At 54.3% G+C, this 14,221-nt stretch overlaps 2 protein-coding genes across 3 annotated transcripts; both read left to right on the top strand.

The window, feature by feature from the left end:
• Positions 1-1,385: 1,385 nt before the first annotated feature.
• On the top strand, positions 1,386-10,448 carry Clic1 (chloride intracellular channel 1). 2 transcript variants are annotated; one of them, XM_051153532.1, is made up of 8 exons: positions 1,386-1,520; positions 1,712-1,917; positions 2,201-2,339; positions 4,069-4,178; positions 4,381-4,506; positions 4,603-4,709; positions 7,035-7,216; positions 10,077-10,448. In XM_051153532.1, exons 3-8 carry the CDS (start codon positions 2,301-2,303, stop codon positions 10,236-10,238), a joined length of 726 nt encoding a protein of 241 aa, XP_051009489.1. In that variant the 5' UTR covers positions 1,386-1,520; positions 1,712-1,917; positions 2,201-2,300; the 3' UTR covers positions 10,239-10,448. The 2 variants fall into 2 exon arrangements, with proteins under 2 accessions (XP_051009489.1, XP_051009488.1); XM_051153531.1 differs by lacking the exons at positions 1,386-1,520; positions 1,712-1,917 and having other exon boundaries at positions 2,083-2,339.
• A 356-nt stretch (positions 10,449-10,804) lies between these two features.
• Positions 10,805-13,666, top strand: Ddah2 (dimethylarginine dimethylaminohydrolase 2). The gene is made up of 7 exons (XM_051153530.1): positions 10,805-11,025; positions 11,864-12,222; positions 12,366-12,465; positions 12,597-12,670; positions 12,771-12,890; positions 13,209-13,358; positions 13,511-13,666. Exons 2-7 carry the CDS (start codon positions 11,926-11,928, stop codon positions 13,625-13,627), a joined length of 858 nt encoding a protein of 285 aa, XP_051009487.1. The 5' UTR covers positions 10,805-11,025; positions 11,864-11,925; the 3' UTR covers positions 13,628-13,666.
• The last annotated feature ends 555 nt before the right edge of the window (positions 13,667-14,221 follow it).

The following is a 14,221-nucleotide window of genomic DNA, read 5'->3' as shown; positions in this document are numbered from 1 at the left end:
CCACACCTGTGCTGTTTACACACACACACACACACACACAGAGGCAGATGCGTGCACACACACAATTTAAAAACATAAACACATAATTTAAAAACTGTCCTAGCTATACTAAAATAAGATTCTGCCCGAGGTTCAGAGAGATGGTGTGAGGTGACCCGGGCCTGCTGACCAGTGACTGGAAAATCCGTCTCCACAGGGAAAGGTGGGGAGCCGAGCTAAGGGCTGGGTTAATGGTTACCCTCAGCAAACTGGAGAGCACTGTAGCTATGGAAACCTGGAAGAGGTTGTTGGTGACAGCTCTGGGGAGCGGCAGGGAGGGACACACCTTCCAGTCTGGGGTGTGAAGAGATTAGGGGAAGGGATTGGGCACAGGAGGAGAAGCCAGGAGAGCTGGTGAGAGGGCAGGGCACAGAGATGACATGGGGCACCTGCAGTCCTGGCTGCAGACCCGGGAGGCGAGGGCAGCCTGGAAATGAAGACAGCCTGTAGGTAGCAATCCAGGCAGCCACATTCGATACTGAGGATCAGGGCAGCGGTAGCTACAGAGCCCTGCAGGGGAGAGGTGGCCAAACCTGTTTGAGTGGTGTCTCTAGCTGGAAAGGGGGGGGGGGGGCTCTGGAAAGGAGGCTTCACTGACCCCTACCACCTTTGTCGTGGGTAGGAAGGGCTTCGTGCGGGTCAGCATGGTGGGAGGGCACACTGGTCCAGGGCCTCAGTCCACATCTTTCTGGGATGCTGGAGTTCAAAGGCCAAATACCTCCCAAGTTTATTCATTCTGGCGTTCTGGGGAGGAAGAGAGCTAAGCCTTCCCCGCTGGCAGGAAGCAGAAGAGGAAACCATTGCTGCTGGTTTCCAGAAACACAGGCACCACTTCGTGTCAGCCCTCCCAGTCTCTCTTTCAGTTTCCAATCCAGTTTTGCTTCTAGATCTTTCCAAGTCCAGTATATGTTTTTGAATTGGAAATCTTTTTTTATTTGTTTTAGGTTTTTTTGTTTTGTTTATTGTTGTTGTTGTTGTTGTTGTTGTTTTGAGACAGAGTTTCTCTGTGTAGCCTTGGCTGTCCTGGACTCACTTTGTAGACCAGGCTGGATTCGAATTCACAGAGACTCGCCTGCCTCTGCCTCCCGAGTGCTGGGATTAAAGGTGTGTACTACCAGGCCCGGCTTGAACTGGAAATCTTTTTGTTCGTTTGTTTCTTTGGAGAGCTACTAGAAAATAAAAGAGGTGGTCAGACAGTGGGCAGTAAGGAAACTCAGAACATGGAACGGAATATTGGCAGACATTTTAGATTTTTTTAATGGGTAGTAAAGTTAGCGCCTCCAAAATCAAGCCTCCCAGGGGAAGAGTTACTTTTTCCTGTCTCCTTGTTTACTGACATGTCTGCCCCTGATCTGTCTGACCTTTGCTTTCTTCTCAGGACAGAATCAGCTGCTACCACACCCACCCCAGGACGAGCCCCAGTGCTATCCGGGTGCCAGGATAACCCCGTCTCCAAGGCAACCTTCGCCAGTGGGAGGAGGGTAGGGGGCCCGGGTGGGGGAAGGCTAGCTTTGACAGGCTTCCAAAGGACCGCCTCCTGCCATAAAGCCTGGCTTCGGCTTCCTGTTTACCTCGCGTCAGGCCTCTTGGTCTCTCGCCGGCCATGCCAATCCGTCCACCACTCCGTACCCCGAGCCTTCTATCTCCCCTCCGTTTCCTCTTCCACACACAGGCGCACAGAGCCTAACCCTGAGTTCTAGCAAACCAGAAGACTGACTGGAACCGAAAAGAACTCAGAACCCTTCCATCCTCAAAAACTCCATTTCTGCACCTTCGTAGGCAGTTCGCTAGTGCCGTCTCCCTGAGGGAGAGTGGCCACCCTTCTCCTCAATAAAGCGAGGAAACTGAGGCACGAAAGGGGTGCTGCGTTTAGGAGAGGTCAGGGAATCAAGGGAGCCCCAGACTTCCCTCTTAACACCCTATCCCTGCGATCGCGGAGACCTATGGCCTCTGTCCTGGACCCACTCCCACGATCCTCGAGTCCCTCCCTCTCCTGTCCCCTCCCCAGGCTCAGGGCGGGGCCGGCCGGTGAGTCAGCTGCTCCCTGAGCTAAACGGGAGGGACCCGAGGTGGAGAAGCTGGGTGTGGGGTGCACCGGGCCGGTGGAGGAGCCCTGTTGGAGCGAGCGAAACGGTCTGATCGGACCTGGGCCGCGCTGAAGGGACACAGCTCGGAGCCTGGAGGACAGAGACCCGCCTTCGCAGGCCCCGGCCCCTCCCAGTTCCCCCAGCGACGGCTGCTTCCTGGTCCCCGACGCAACCATGGCTGACGAACAACCTCAGGTTGAATTGTTCGTGAAGGTAAGAAGGCCTTCTCTGTCTCTGGCCGGCCTCAGAATTTCTGCAAGCCAATCCTTCCCTCTCCTCAGCCCCAGCACTGGCTTTCCAGCCCCTTCCTCGCTGACCCCACCCCCCTGGGCTGGCTGGCTAGGTGGGAGGTGGGGTGGGGGGGAACTTGTAATGAGAGTGCTAGACTCGCCCAGAAAAAAAGTTTGCAGAAGAGGTTTCCAGCAGCCTAAAGGAGAAGGGGATGGAGAAAGCGGGGTTTTCAGGCGTGAGAGAGTGAACGGGGTACGATGCGGGGATCAAGGGGGTCCAGAGGACCAAGGAACAAGGCAGGGACAGTGGCGATGTTTAAGAGGGCTAGGATTTGCGGCGCTATGACAGAGAGATGAATCTGGAAGGAGTGAACGACGACGAGAACGTGGCAGGGTGGGAGGAAAGAGCCTTCAGAAAGCAGCACAGCGGTCTGAGACGGCCCCTCATTCCCCCCCCCCCCCCCGTGAGGAAGGCTAGAGGGGCCGGGGCAGGAAAGAGATTAAAGTTTAGCAATAGTGACTAACAAAGAGAGGAAGAGAGCTCCAAACGGGACGGGAGACCCCTCTTGGGTTAGGTGAAAATGCCGGGCTGAAGGGTGTGGAAGAACCCCCTCCTCTCTCCCGCCCCCCGCCCCGCTCTGTGGGTGTGGTCAAGGAGCAATGGTTCTGGGCTTTTGGGTATGGGAACCGCTGGGCAGTCTCCTGCAGCACTGGCCTTCCCCATCCTCTCCCTGCCCCTCCCTTCCGCTCCTGGCAAGTCTGTCTTCCCGTTCGAGCACTCTCCCCTCCTTCACCTCCTTTTTCACTACTGTCCCCCATTTTGTTTATCTTGTCGGTGTGTCCTGTCTTGCTCCCTCCTTTTTTGCTGCGTTTCCCTGGCAGCCGTTCCCACTTTCTTGGCCCAGGGAAGTCAACTGGAGCCCGGGTCCGCCCCTTAGGTGTGGTCCCCTCTTCACACTCGCCTCCAGGGGCTATTTTTACTCCCGGGTGAGGTGATGATGTGGAGATTCGTGAGGAGGACCTTGGAGAACCAGAGTGCGTGAGCTAGGAGGACCAGTCGTGAGAGTGAAGGTTTGGGGAACTGTTAAGGGTGGCCCCAGCTGCCTAGGCCTCTGTGTGCCTATAGCTCCCTGCCCCCACTTCCTTGCCAGGAAGGAAGCTGCTGAGGCCTGAAGACACAGAGATGAATCACCCTCAGTCTAGGGGGGAGGTGCCCCTTGGGGGATGAGGTCACCCGCATCCAATTAGAGATTTGCCCCCTTGGTTAGGCCCTCCATATCTCTAAGGCAAGGTTTGCGTCCTTTTGAGTGCCCCCCCCCCCCAGCTTCCAGAAACACCTTGAATTAGAGGTTTAGTGACTAGGGACCCCGGTTCCAAGCCTTTCCGAACCCAAACCCAGTCTCTGCTGCACTGGAGAATCCAGAAGTCAGATCTCAACCTCACCAGGTCCCCGGCCCTTCACCTTTGGGATTCAGATTCTCAGAGCTTGCCAAGATTTAACTTGCCCCGCCTCCTCCCACCTGTCAATCACTGGGATGCTACAAGCTGCCCCTTGCTGATCCAGGCCCAAAGGGGGAAATAATTCAGCTCTTGGGGGGGTGTGTGGCTTAGAGAGCATAGCAGTGTGTGTCAGAGCTAGCAGTAGATTCAGAGAACGGGGCGGGAAAGGATGGGGTGCACCAGGTCTAACGCTGGATGGGGTTACTTTTCAGGCTGGCAGTGATGGGGCCAAGATTGGGAACTGCCCCTTCTCCCAGAGACTGTTCATGGTGCTCTGGCTCAAGGGAGTCACCTTCAACGTTACCACCGTGGACACCAAGAGGTGGGCCCACTTCTGTTCCTCTAAGCATCCCTTGTGTAGACGCGTGCTCGCATGCGCATGTGTGCGCATGCGCGCGAGTGCCCACCCACCTGAGCCCTTCTACCTTAAACCTGTTCTCTCATCTGGGACAAGTCTATTTCTCCCCCGTCTGCGTCTGCTTCTGATGCCCTTTTCCTCTCGTGATGCCCGGCCCCTTCTGCAGACGGACAGAGACCGTACAGAAGCTTTGCCCAGGTGGACAGCTCCCATTCCTGCTCTATGGCACCGAAGTGCACACAGATACCAACAAGATCGAGGAGTTCCTGGAAGCAGTGCTGTGCCCTCCCAGGTACGGGGGACTTGGAAAGAGGACAGGGGCGGGGGGATCTGGGACCTGAGTCCTTCAGAAAGGATTCTGTCTTATCTCTCCCTCTCTGCCTTCCAGGTACCCAAAGCTGGCCGCTCTGAATCCCGAATCCAACACCTCGGGGCTGGACATATTTGCCAAGTTTTCTGCCTACATCAAGAACTCAAACCCAGCACTCAATGACAGTGAGTCCTATGGGTCAGGGGCTTGGGCCCTAGAGGAGAAGACCCTAGGGTTGAGAGGCACCAGGAGCCCCTGCGAGTTTGGCTGTCAGGGAGATGGAGCAGGTGTGACCTCCTCTGGTCCTTTATGGCTGCTTTACCCCTCTAACCTCCCTGCTGTCTCACTGCCAAGATTTTTTTGGGGGTTGGGTTTTTGTGTGTGTTGTTTTTGGAGATTTTTGTCTTTACGAATATGAGTGTTTGCCTGAGTGTGTATCTGTGCACCGTGTGTGTGCCTGAGGAGAGTGGTGACAGATTCCCTGGGACTGGAGTGACAGATGCTGGTGCTGGGAATCAAGCCCCAGATCCTCTGCAAAACAGCCCATGCTGTTAGCCACTGGGGCGTCTCCCCAGCCCTGAGACCTGCTTTTCTGTTTTCTGTTTTGTTTTTCGAGACAGGGTTTCTCTCCGTAGCCCTGGCTATCCTGGACTCGTCTCGTAGACCAGGCTGGCCTCGAACTCACAGCGATCCGCCTGCCTCTGTCTCCTGAGTCCTGGGATTAAAGACGCACGCGCCACCACGCTCGGCTCGGAGCCCCGACTTTTAAGTGGTTGCTAGCATGAAGCCAGGCTCTGGTGCTCACACATCACGTGCTGGTCCTCGCCAAGCCATCTCTCCATCCTCTAGAATCCGCTCTTAAAGTGCGCCCTCATGTGTGCCCCCACATGACCGTGCGCACCGCGGCATTACCAGGCTCACAGACTTTTGCATATTTATTTTGGTGGTGATGCGGATGGATTCTGAGGTCTCCGCGTCTTTCTAAATCTACCTCTGGATCTACAGCATGGGAGGATTTCCGTTTCTGGGGTTTGCCTGACAAGTGCTGAGACTTCTCCGTGGACTGACCCGGAGGCTGAGGGTGTGACTCAGGGTACACAGGGCTTGACTAGTGGGTGAAGCCCTGGGCTGCATTTCCAGCACTGGGGGGAACAAACGGCAAGCCAGGGGCTGGGGAGATGGCTCTGTCAATAAAGTGCTCGCCGTGCAAGTATGAGCGCTTGAGCTGGGTGTTCGGTGCCCATGTCAGAGTCTAGGCATGGTGGGAAGTGACTGATGGGGGGGGGAGAAGGAGGCCTGGACTGGGCTGAGGCTCGCCAGATAGTCTAGTCTAATAGGTAAAGTCCAGATTCAAGGAGAGACCTTGTCTCAAACAATAAAGTGGGGACCGGAAAGATGGCCCACGGGTTATTTATTTATTTTGGTTTTTCAAGACAGGGTCTCTCTGTGTAGTCCTGGCTGTCCTGGACTGGCTTGTAGACCAGGCTGGCCTCGAACTCACAGGGATCCACCTGCTTCTGCCTCCCGAGTGCTGGGATTATAGGCGTGCACCTCCATGCCCGGCTTTTGGTTCACTGGTTAAAAGCTCTTACAGAGGACTTGGGTTTGGTTCCCAGCACCCACATGAAGCTCACAACTCTTAATTCCTGGGGGTCTGAACCTTTTTCTGGCCCCCTCAGGCTCCTTCATGCACTACATGCATACATACTCCTACAGGCTCTCATATGTACACATGATAAACAAAATATATATAAATGAATCGTAAAAGAAAAAGATGGAGAGCCATTGAGGATGACAATGGACATTGTATTGACCTCTGACCTCCACATACATGCAGACACCTGTATACACACGTCATAGACAATTTCACAATACCGTACACAGTGTAGTCGGTTTTTAAAACCAAATGCAGGGTCTCACGCACTAGGCAGGTGCTTTACCTCTGAGCTATGTCCATGCTCCTTGATGGCTCCATATGGGCAGTCTGTAACCTCAGTGTTTAAAGTTCTAATCGAGGGGGCTGGAGAGATGGCTCAGTGGTTAAGAGCACCGCCTGCTCTTCCAAAAGTCCTGAGTTCGAGCCGGGCGTGGTGGCGTATGCCTTTAATCCCAGCACTCAGGAGGCAGAGGCAGGCGGATCGCTGTGAGTTCGAGGCCAGCCTGGTCTACAAAGCGAGTCCAGGACAGCCAAGGCTACACAGAGAAACCCTGTCTCGAAAAACAAAAAAACAAAAAAACAAAAGTCCTGAGTTCAATTCCCAGAAACCACATGATGGTTCACAACCATCTGTAATGTGATATGGCACCCTCTTCTGGCTTGCAGGAGTACATGCAAGGAGAGCACTGTATACATAATAATAAATACATCTTTAAAATAAAAAATAAAAAGTAAAATTCTAATAACTAAATAATAAATAACTAAATAATAAATAAAGCCTCCTGTCACACAGACCTGGAGAGGGGGCTCCTGATAAATAACTAAATAATGAATAAAGCCTCCTGTCACACAGACCTGGAGAAGGGGCTCCTGAAAGCCCTGAAGGTTCTAGACAATTACTTGATATCCCCACTCCCGGAAGAAGTGGATGAAACCAGTGCTGAAGATGAGGGCATCTCCCAGAGGAAGTTTCTGGATGGCAATGAGCTCACGCTAGCTGACTGCAACCTGTTGCCAAAGCTTCACATAGTACAGGTGGGTGGTCATTGTGGGAGGCTGGGGTGGGTGGTCACTGTGGGAGGGTGGGGTGGGTGGTCACTGTGGGAGGCTGTGGGAGGCTGGGGTGGGTGGTCACTGTGGGAGGCTGTGAGAGGGTGGTCATTGTGGGAGGCTGGGGTGGGTGGTCATTGTGGGAGGCTGGGGTGGGTGGTCACTGTGGGAGGCTGGGGTGGGTGGTCACTGTGGGAGGCTGGGGAGGGTGGTCACTGTAGGAGGCTGGGGTGGGTGGTCATTGTGGGAGGCTGGGGTGGGTGGTCACTGTGGGAGGCTGGGGTGAGCCTCTCAGGTGAAGAAGTTTTGTTTACTGTAAGGGGGTGGCCACAATTGGGGTATGGAAGTCACAAGAAAACTTGAGGGAGTTGGTTCTTCTTCCCTTCACCATGTAGATCCCAAAGATTGAGCTTTGGGCAGCTGGTTGGCTGCAGATGCCTTCACCTGATTGAGCAATCTCAGCAGCCCAGGGGCCCAGCCTGTCCCTTAGCAGTTGTTAACCAACTAGGAGAATTACATCCTATGGGACAAGCCATGGGTAGACAGCATCTGATCAAAAGTGGTATTCCAGTTTTGCTGCGTGTGCCTGTGTGTGTGTGTGTGTGTGTGTGTGTGTGTGTGTGTGTGTGTGTGTGAGGTGTGCTAGAGTGTGCCTGCCTGTTTGTGCCCAGGGTTACTTCCAAGAAAGCTTTTCCTGCCACTGTATCACTGCCAAATCCACAAAACAGAGAAAGCAGGATTCTCACAAGTCTACACTGTAACTCTATACACAGCTGAGGTTCCTGTTTCCTCTCAAGGAAGACAAGAGTTGCTGTTTTCTTTTTGTCATAGCCTTAAAGCTACAGTGTAACTTAGTGAAACACAGACCCACTGTCACCCGCCATCAACTGAATAGGAGCAGCCCAGGCAGTGAAAGAGCTGGCAAAGTAGCCACACCTGTGGTCCTCAGCATCCCCAGGCTGAGGTAGGAAGGTCAGAGAGAGTTGGAGGCCAGCCTTAGCTACAGAGTAGGACTCTTGTTTCAAATACCACCAACCCCCCCAAGAGAGAAAACAACCAAGGGATGGTCAATTAGTTCTGGCCCACAACAAGCTGAAACTGAAGATACTTGACTGAAAGTCAAATGAAAAAATTCACTACAAAAATATTTATCTTTCCGTGTGTGTGTGTGTGTGTGTGTGTGTGTGTGTGTGCGCGCGCGCGCGTACACATGCACATCCCCAGTCTATCCGTCTCTGTCTCTCTGCATATATTAAGTTTTAATTACACATGAGTGGAGGAAGAAGAGGGAGTTAGGTCCCTGGAACTGGAGCTGCCCAATGCGGGTGCTGCGAACCAAACCTGTGCGAGAACAGTGACTGCTGCTCTTCACCACCGTACCATTTCTTTAACCTATCTCTCTCTCTCTCTCTTTTTTTTTTTTTTTTTTTATGTTGGTTTGTTTGCTTGTTTGTTTTTGTTTTTCAAGACAAGGTTTCTCTGTGTAGCTTTGACGGTCCTGGACTCCCTTTGTAGACCAGGCTGGCCTAGAACAGATTGGTCCATCCAACTGTCTCTGCCTCCCAGAGTGATTAAAGGTGTGGCATCACTCCCAGCTATTTTGTGTTTTGGCTTTAAGAAAAAGATTTATTTATTTTATGTATACTTGTAGGCCAAAAGAGAGCGTCAGATCTCATTATAGATGGTTGTGAGCCACCATGTGGTTGCTGGGAATTGAACTCAGGACCTTTGGAAGAGTAGTCAGTGCTCTTAACCTTTAAGCCATCTCTCCAGCCCCTATTTAGGTTTCTTAAGACAAAGTCTTTCTATTTAGCTCTGACTGTCCTGGAACTTGCTGGGTTGACCAAGCTGTCTTCAAATTCAGAGATCCTCCTGCCTCTGATTCCCAGAGCTGGGATTGAAGGCATAAACCACCATGTCTGGCTTTTCTTCTTTTCAAAAAAGAGGAGAAAATTTAAACTGCAGAATGGTTAGTCTGGGAAGGAGCTGGCTGTTAATGATGAGGTTTCAGAAGGTGAGGACCAGCTGGTCTACATCCAGGACAGTCAGGGTTACACAGAGGAACTCAGGGGTAGAAGGTGGAGATGGGGGTGGGGTGGGTGGGGATAAGGGTGAGGAGGGGGTGAGGATGGGGGTGAGGATGGGGGTGAGGGGGCAAAGAATCAGTAAGAAGACTCTCGTGGAGCGGTTGATAGATGGCTCCGTGGTTAAGAGCAACCTGCTGCTCTTTTTGAGGACCCAAGTTTGGTTCCTAGCTCCCACATGGCAGCTCACAACCATCTGTAACTCATTCCAGAACATCTGATGCCCTCTTCCGGCCTTTATAGACACTGCAAACACATAGTACACAGTCACACATGCAAAACACCCATCCGCATAAAATAAAAATAAATCTAGCCAGGCATGGTGGCACATGCCTTTAATTCCAGCACTTGGGAGATAGAGACAGTTTGAGGTCAGTCTGGTCTACAGAGCAAGTTCCAGGATAGCAAGGGCTGCACAGAGAAACCCTGTCTCAAAAAAACCAAAAAACCCACAAACAAAACCTAAAAACACAGTTTTTAAAGACTAGGTGCAGGGGTCCATGCCTGTATCACCAGTTCTCAGACTGAGGCAGAACGTTCTGGAGACTATCCAGCCTGGGTCACATAGAGAGACTCTGTCTCAAAACAACAGCAACAACAACAACAACAACAACAAATCTATAAGAAGCTAAGCCAGGTGGTCTGGCAGCCTGGACAAGGTTCAGTTTTACCTGGCAGACTCTGGAGGAAGAGAAAGTCCAAGAGCAAAGCAGGCATGACTTCCCTGGGGGCTAACACGCTGGCCTCTCTCCATCCTCCAGGTGGTGTGTAAAAAATACAGAGGATTCACCATCCCAGAGGCGCTCCGTGGAGTGCATCGGTATCTGAGCAACGCTTATGCTCGCGAAGAATTCGCCTCCACCTGTCCAGATGATGAGGAGATAGAGCTGGCCTATGAGCAGGTGGCCAGAGCCCTCAAATGAGCACCTTCACCCCTCTGTGCCCTCCACAGAGGCTCCGGGGCTTCCACGGTGCTACCCAGTGGACACACTCCAAAATAGCCAGTGGGCAGAAATCCGGGCCACTTGGGTAGGGCTGGGAGGAGATATGGGAGGGGAAGGAAAGGGGACCAGGGTAAGATTTTTATTGTGGGGTGGGTAGGACAACGTATTTCAGTAATAAAATGCAGAATGAAAATGTAGTGTTGTTTTTACACAAAGACGCTTAAAGTGTAGAGGACACGAAATGAGGGAAGGGTCAATGATCTTACTAAGCTCAGTGCATGTGCCAGGAATTAAGGAGGGGAGCATTTTGCACAGGGGCTGCCATGTTTTGCATCTGTCAATTAGAGGGCTGTTTTGTGCTCCACATTGCGTTTTCAATCCGGCAGCCAGGGCCAGCAGGATCTCGGTGGGCCTGGGCAGCGCTCTTGGGGCGGTGCCAGAGTTCGGACGGCGGGGGGGGGGGGGGGGGGAGGGCGGGGGGGGGGGCACGCAGTCCTGGAGGAATGGGCGCGGCCTAGCAGGGCGGAATGGGCGTGGTCTTGGAAGGTCCCGCCCCGTCCCGCTTAGACAATGCCCCGGAGCCGCCAGACCATCGCGCCCCCGCCCCATCGCAGTACGTGAGTTCGCCTACCCAGGGAACCCCTCAAAAGCCCGAGCTCCCAGTCTTTCCTGCTTGAAGACTCAGGCTTCATCTTCATTAACTCTGTCCTCTGGGGGTGGGACCAAGGCCGAGATCACAACGCTGCAGGAGTGGAGGTGGCCGCTGGTGAGTCTGAAGAGGGGGCCGCCCCCTGAACGGTATGGCGAGGCTGGAGTTTGGGGGTTCCGTCCGTGCATGCACCAAACGGCGTGTGCGAGTAACCTGCACTTGGGCGAGGAGCTGGGCGGGGTAGACTTTAGTGGAAGATGGACACCGAGTTCTGAAGCCAGGACGGGTTCCACCACCCCCCTCCTCCTGTTTCCCCGCCCTCCGGATTCTGTTTAAGACCTCTCCCAGTCCTCCGGGACTAAGTCTGGTTTATACTGGGTCGCTCGAAGGGCAGCGTGACGATCTGGAGTGGGGAGAGAGCATGCTTAACTCCTTAATTCCTCCCCTTTGCGCGTCTTCCCGTTTCTCCTTCGAGCATTCAGGACTTCCACACCCAGGCTCTTATTCACTACCCAGCTTTCTTTTCCTGTCTCATACATAACCTCTGCGGGTCCCTGGCAGGACTTCGGGTCCCTCCTGCTGCGAGCAGCTGAGGGTTAAGGGGGCGGGGCCGCCGCATTTTTGGGGAGTGAGCGCATCCTAGCGGCTGCCAGGAGGGATGCGGGCCAGGGACCTAGCGGAGCCCCTGAGCAGGGGCAACAGGTGTTTGGGAGATTAAGGATCCAAGTCTCGTTCCTTGGGCGCCTCTTAAAGCAGATCCGTGGGGAAAGGAGGCTGAGTGAGGGCCACAGTGCAAGGAGGTCTGGAGGGGGTGGGGAGAGTGGGAGGGGCGCCTGGAGATGGTAGGAAAAAGACCTAGGAGCTTTTAACACTCCTCCCTTTTCTTTGCATGTCTTTCTCAGCTACCCTGCGCCCCCTTTTTTTTTTTTTTTTTTTTTTCTGTTTCTTCTCTTAGACAAGTGAAGTAAAGAGAAAAAGGAAATCAGCTTGGCTGGAAAGGGCATCTGTGTGGATGGGATGGGGACGCCGGGGGAGGGGCTGGGTCGTTGTTCCCACGCCCTGATCCGGGGTGTCCCCGAGAGCTTGGCATCCGGGGAAGGTGCGGGGGCTGGCCTTCCGGCTCTGGACCTGGCTAAAGCTCAAAGGGAGCATGGAGTACTAGGAGGTAAACTGAGGCAGCGACTAGGGCTGCAGCTGCTTGAACTGCCTCCTGAGGAATCACTGCCGCTGGGACCACTGCTTGGTGACACGGCCGTGATCCAAGGAGACACAGCCCTGATCACGAGGCCCTGGAGCCCAGCTCGTAGGCCAGAGGTGAGCGCCAGGGTGCGGGTGTGTTGGAAGGACAGAATTGGCCGGGCGGAGGTGGTGGGAGGTCGAGCGGAGAGGGCTGGATTTCTGGGGTTGGCAGGAAATAGGGCGTGAGGATGCCTCAGCTCCGCTCTCTCTTCTCCAAGATTGATGGAGTCCGAAAAGCCCTCCAGGACTTGGGGCTCCGAATTGTGGAGATGGGGGATGAGAACGCGACGTTGGACGGCACCGATGTCCTCTTCACTGGTGAGGCCTCGGATAGCCAGCACCTCTGGGGGCTTGGCACAGGGAAGCGGAGTTTGGGAGACTAGGCCATCTCAAATCTTGACTCCAAACTCACTCTGGCCTTCAAACCTTCGTATCCTCCCGGAGTTCAGGCCGGGAGTTTTTTGTAGGCCTCTCCAAGTGGACCAATCACCGAGGAGCTGAGATCGTGGCAGACACTTTCCGGGTAAGGAACCAGAGTAGCTTGGGGAGGGAGCGCTGCCAGTGTGCAGAAGGCTTGACCTGGGCTCCTTACTCACCCCCCTAAATCCTCCTGCTCTCCCTAGGACTTCGCTGTCTCCACGGTGCCAGTCACGGGCACCTCGCACCTGCGTGGCCTCTGCGGCATGGGGGGACCTCGCACCGTGGTGGCTGGAAGCAGCGAAGCAGCCCAAAAGGCAGTCAGGGTGAGGCGGAGCCGAGCGGATGGTGAAGGCGTGGCCAACCAAGTGGGCGTGGCTCGGGGCTGGGACCTCAGGGAAGCTAGGGCTAGCTCTGGGAATTGCCCACAGCCCTCCTCTTCACTAAGAGGACACTCTAGTAGGCATGGGGTACAGAAGAAACAGGAGTCAGGGAGGGGTGGCAAAAGTAACCTGTAGCTAGCGCGTGCCTGTCTGACACAGCAGAGGGTGCATACTTGCTGGCACCAGTGTAACCCCTGTCCCAAGTGGTAGGTCAGGCCGACTCAGCTGTGGAGAACTCTAACACCCTCTTTCTCTCTCCAGGCAATGGCGGCGCTGACCGATCACCCCTACGCCTCTCTGACCCTCCCAGATGACGCAGCTGCCGACTGTCTCTTTCTGCGCCCAGGGTTGCCTGGCACCACTCCTTTCCTCCTGCACCGTGGAGGGGGGGACCTGCCCAACAGCCAGGAGGTGAGGGAGGGGCAAAGGCCCACCAACCAACCAACCCCGTGGGAGAAAGGGGGGGGAGACTTTCTTCAGAAACCTGGGTGGGAGCATTAGGAACTGGCTACAGGGAGGGGCGTGGCTCTGGTATGGAAACACCTTTGATGCCCTCCCCGCAGGCCCTGCAGAAGCTCTCTGACGTCACCCTGGTACCTGTGTCCTGCTCAGAACTGGAGAGGGCGGGAGCTGGCCTCAGCTCCCTCTGCCTGGTGCTCAGTACTCGCCCCCACTGCTGAGGGTCTGACCTGGGGGCTCCAGCTGGCTGGGAATAGAGCCATTTGGTGGGTAGAATCAGGTACTAGAAAGACGGGAAGTAGGATACTAGTGAGGAGATGCCTCAGGGTAGGAAAGGACTTAGTGCGGACAAGCCGTCAGGTGAGTCCTCTCTGTCAGAACCAATAAAATAAAATTGGGCTTTTAGATAAGGCCGTGGCTATTGTCTCACTGGGACAAAGGGGCGGGGCGGGGCTGAAGTCTGAAGTTGGGGGTCAGTGCTAGGGAGGAGGAGTCTTTAATTTTCTGTTGTTTTCGAGACACAAGTTTTTCTGTGTAGCCTTAGCTGTCCTGGAACTCACAGAGATCCACCTGCCTCTGCGCCCTAAGTGTGGGATTAAAGGCATGGACCACCATCACCAGGCTGAACTCTTTCTGTGCCTCCTGGCTCACTCCCAACCCTGGCAGGATTCAGGTACAAAGAGGGCCAAGAGACAATTTCTGTTGTGGGGAGTACAGGCAAGGAGGGAAAGGGATTGAGTGCATTCTGTGTCGCTTTCTGAATTTACCTCGGTGTCAGATGGCTCAGGTTCTGGTGGTTGCCAGTCTACCTCTAT

Source organism: Acomys russatus, chromosome 11, assembly GCF_903995435.1.
Source record: "Acomys russatus chromosome 11, mAcoRus1.1, whole genome shotgun sequence".
Lineage (NCBI taxonomy): Eukaryota > Metazoa > Chordata > Mammalia > Rodentia > Muridae > Acomys > Acomys russatus.
The sequence above is the reverse complement of the archived record's forward strand: the minus strand, read 5'-3'. Positions and strand labels throughout refer to the sequence as shown.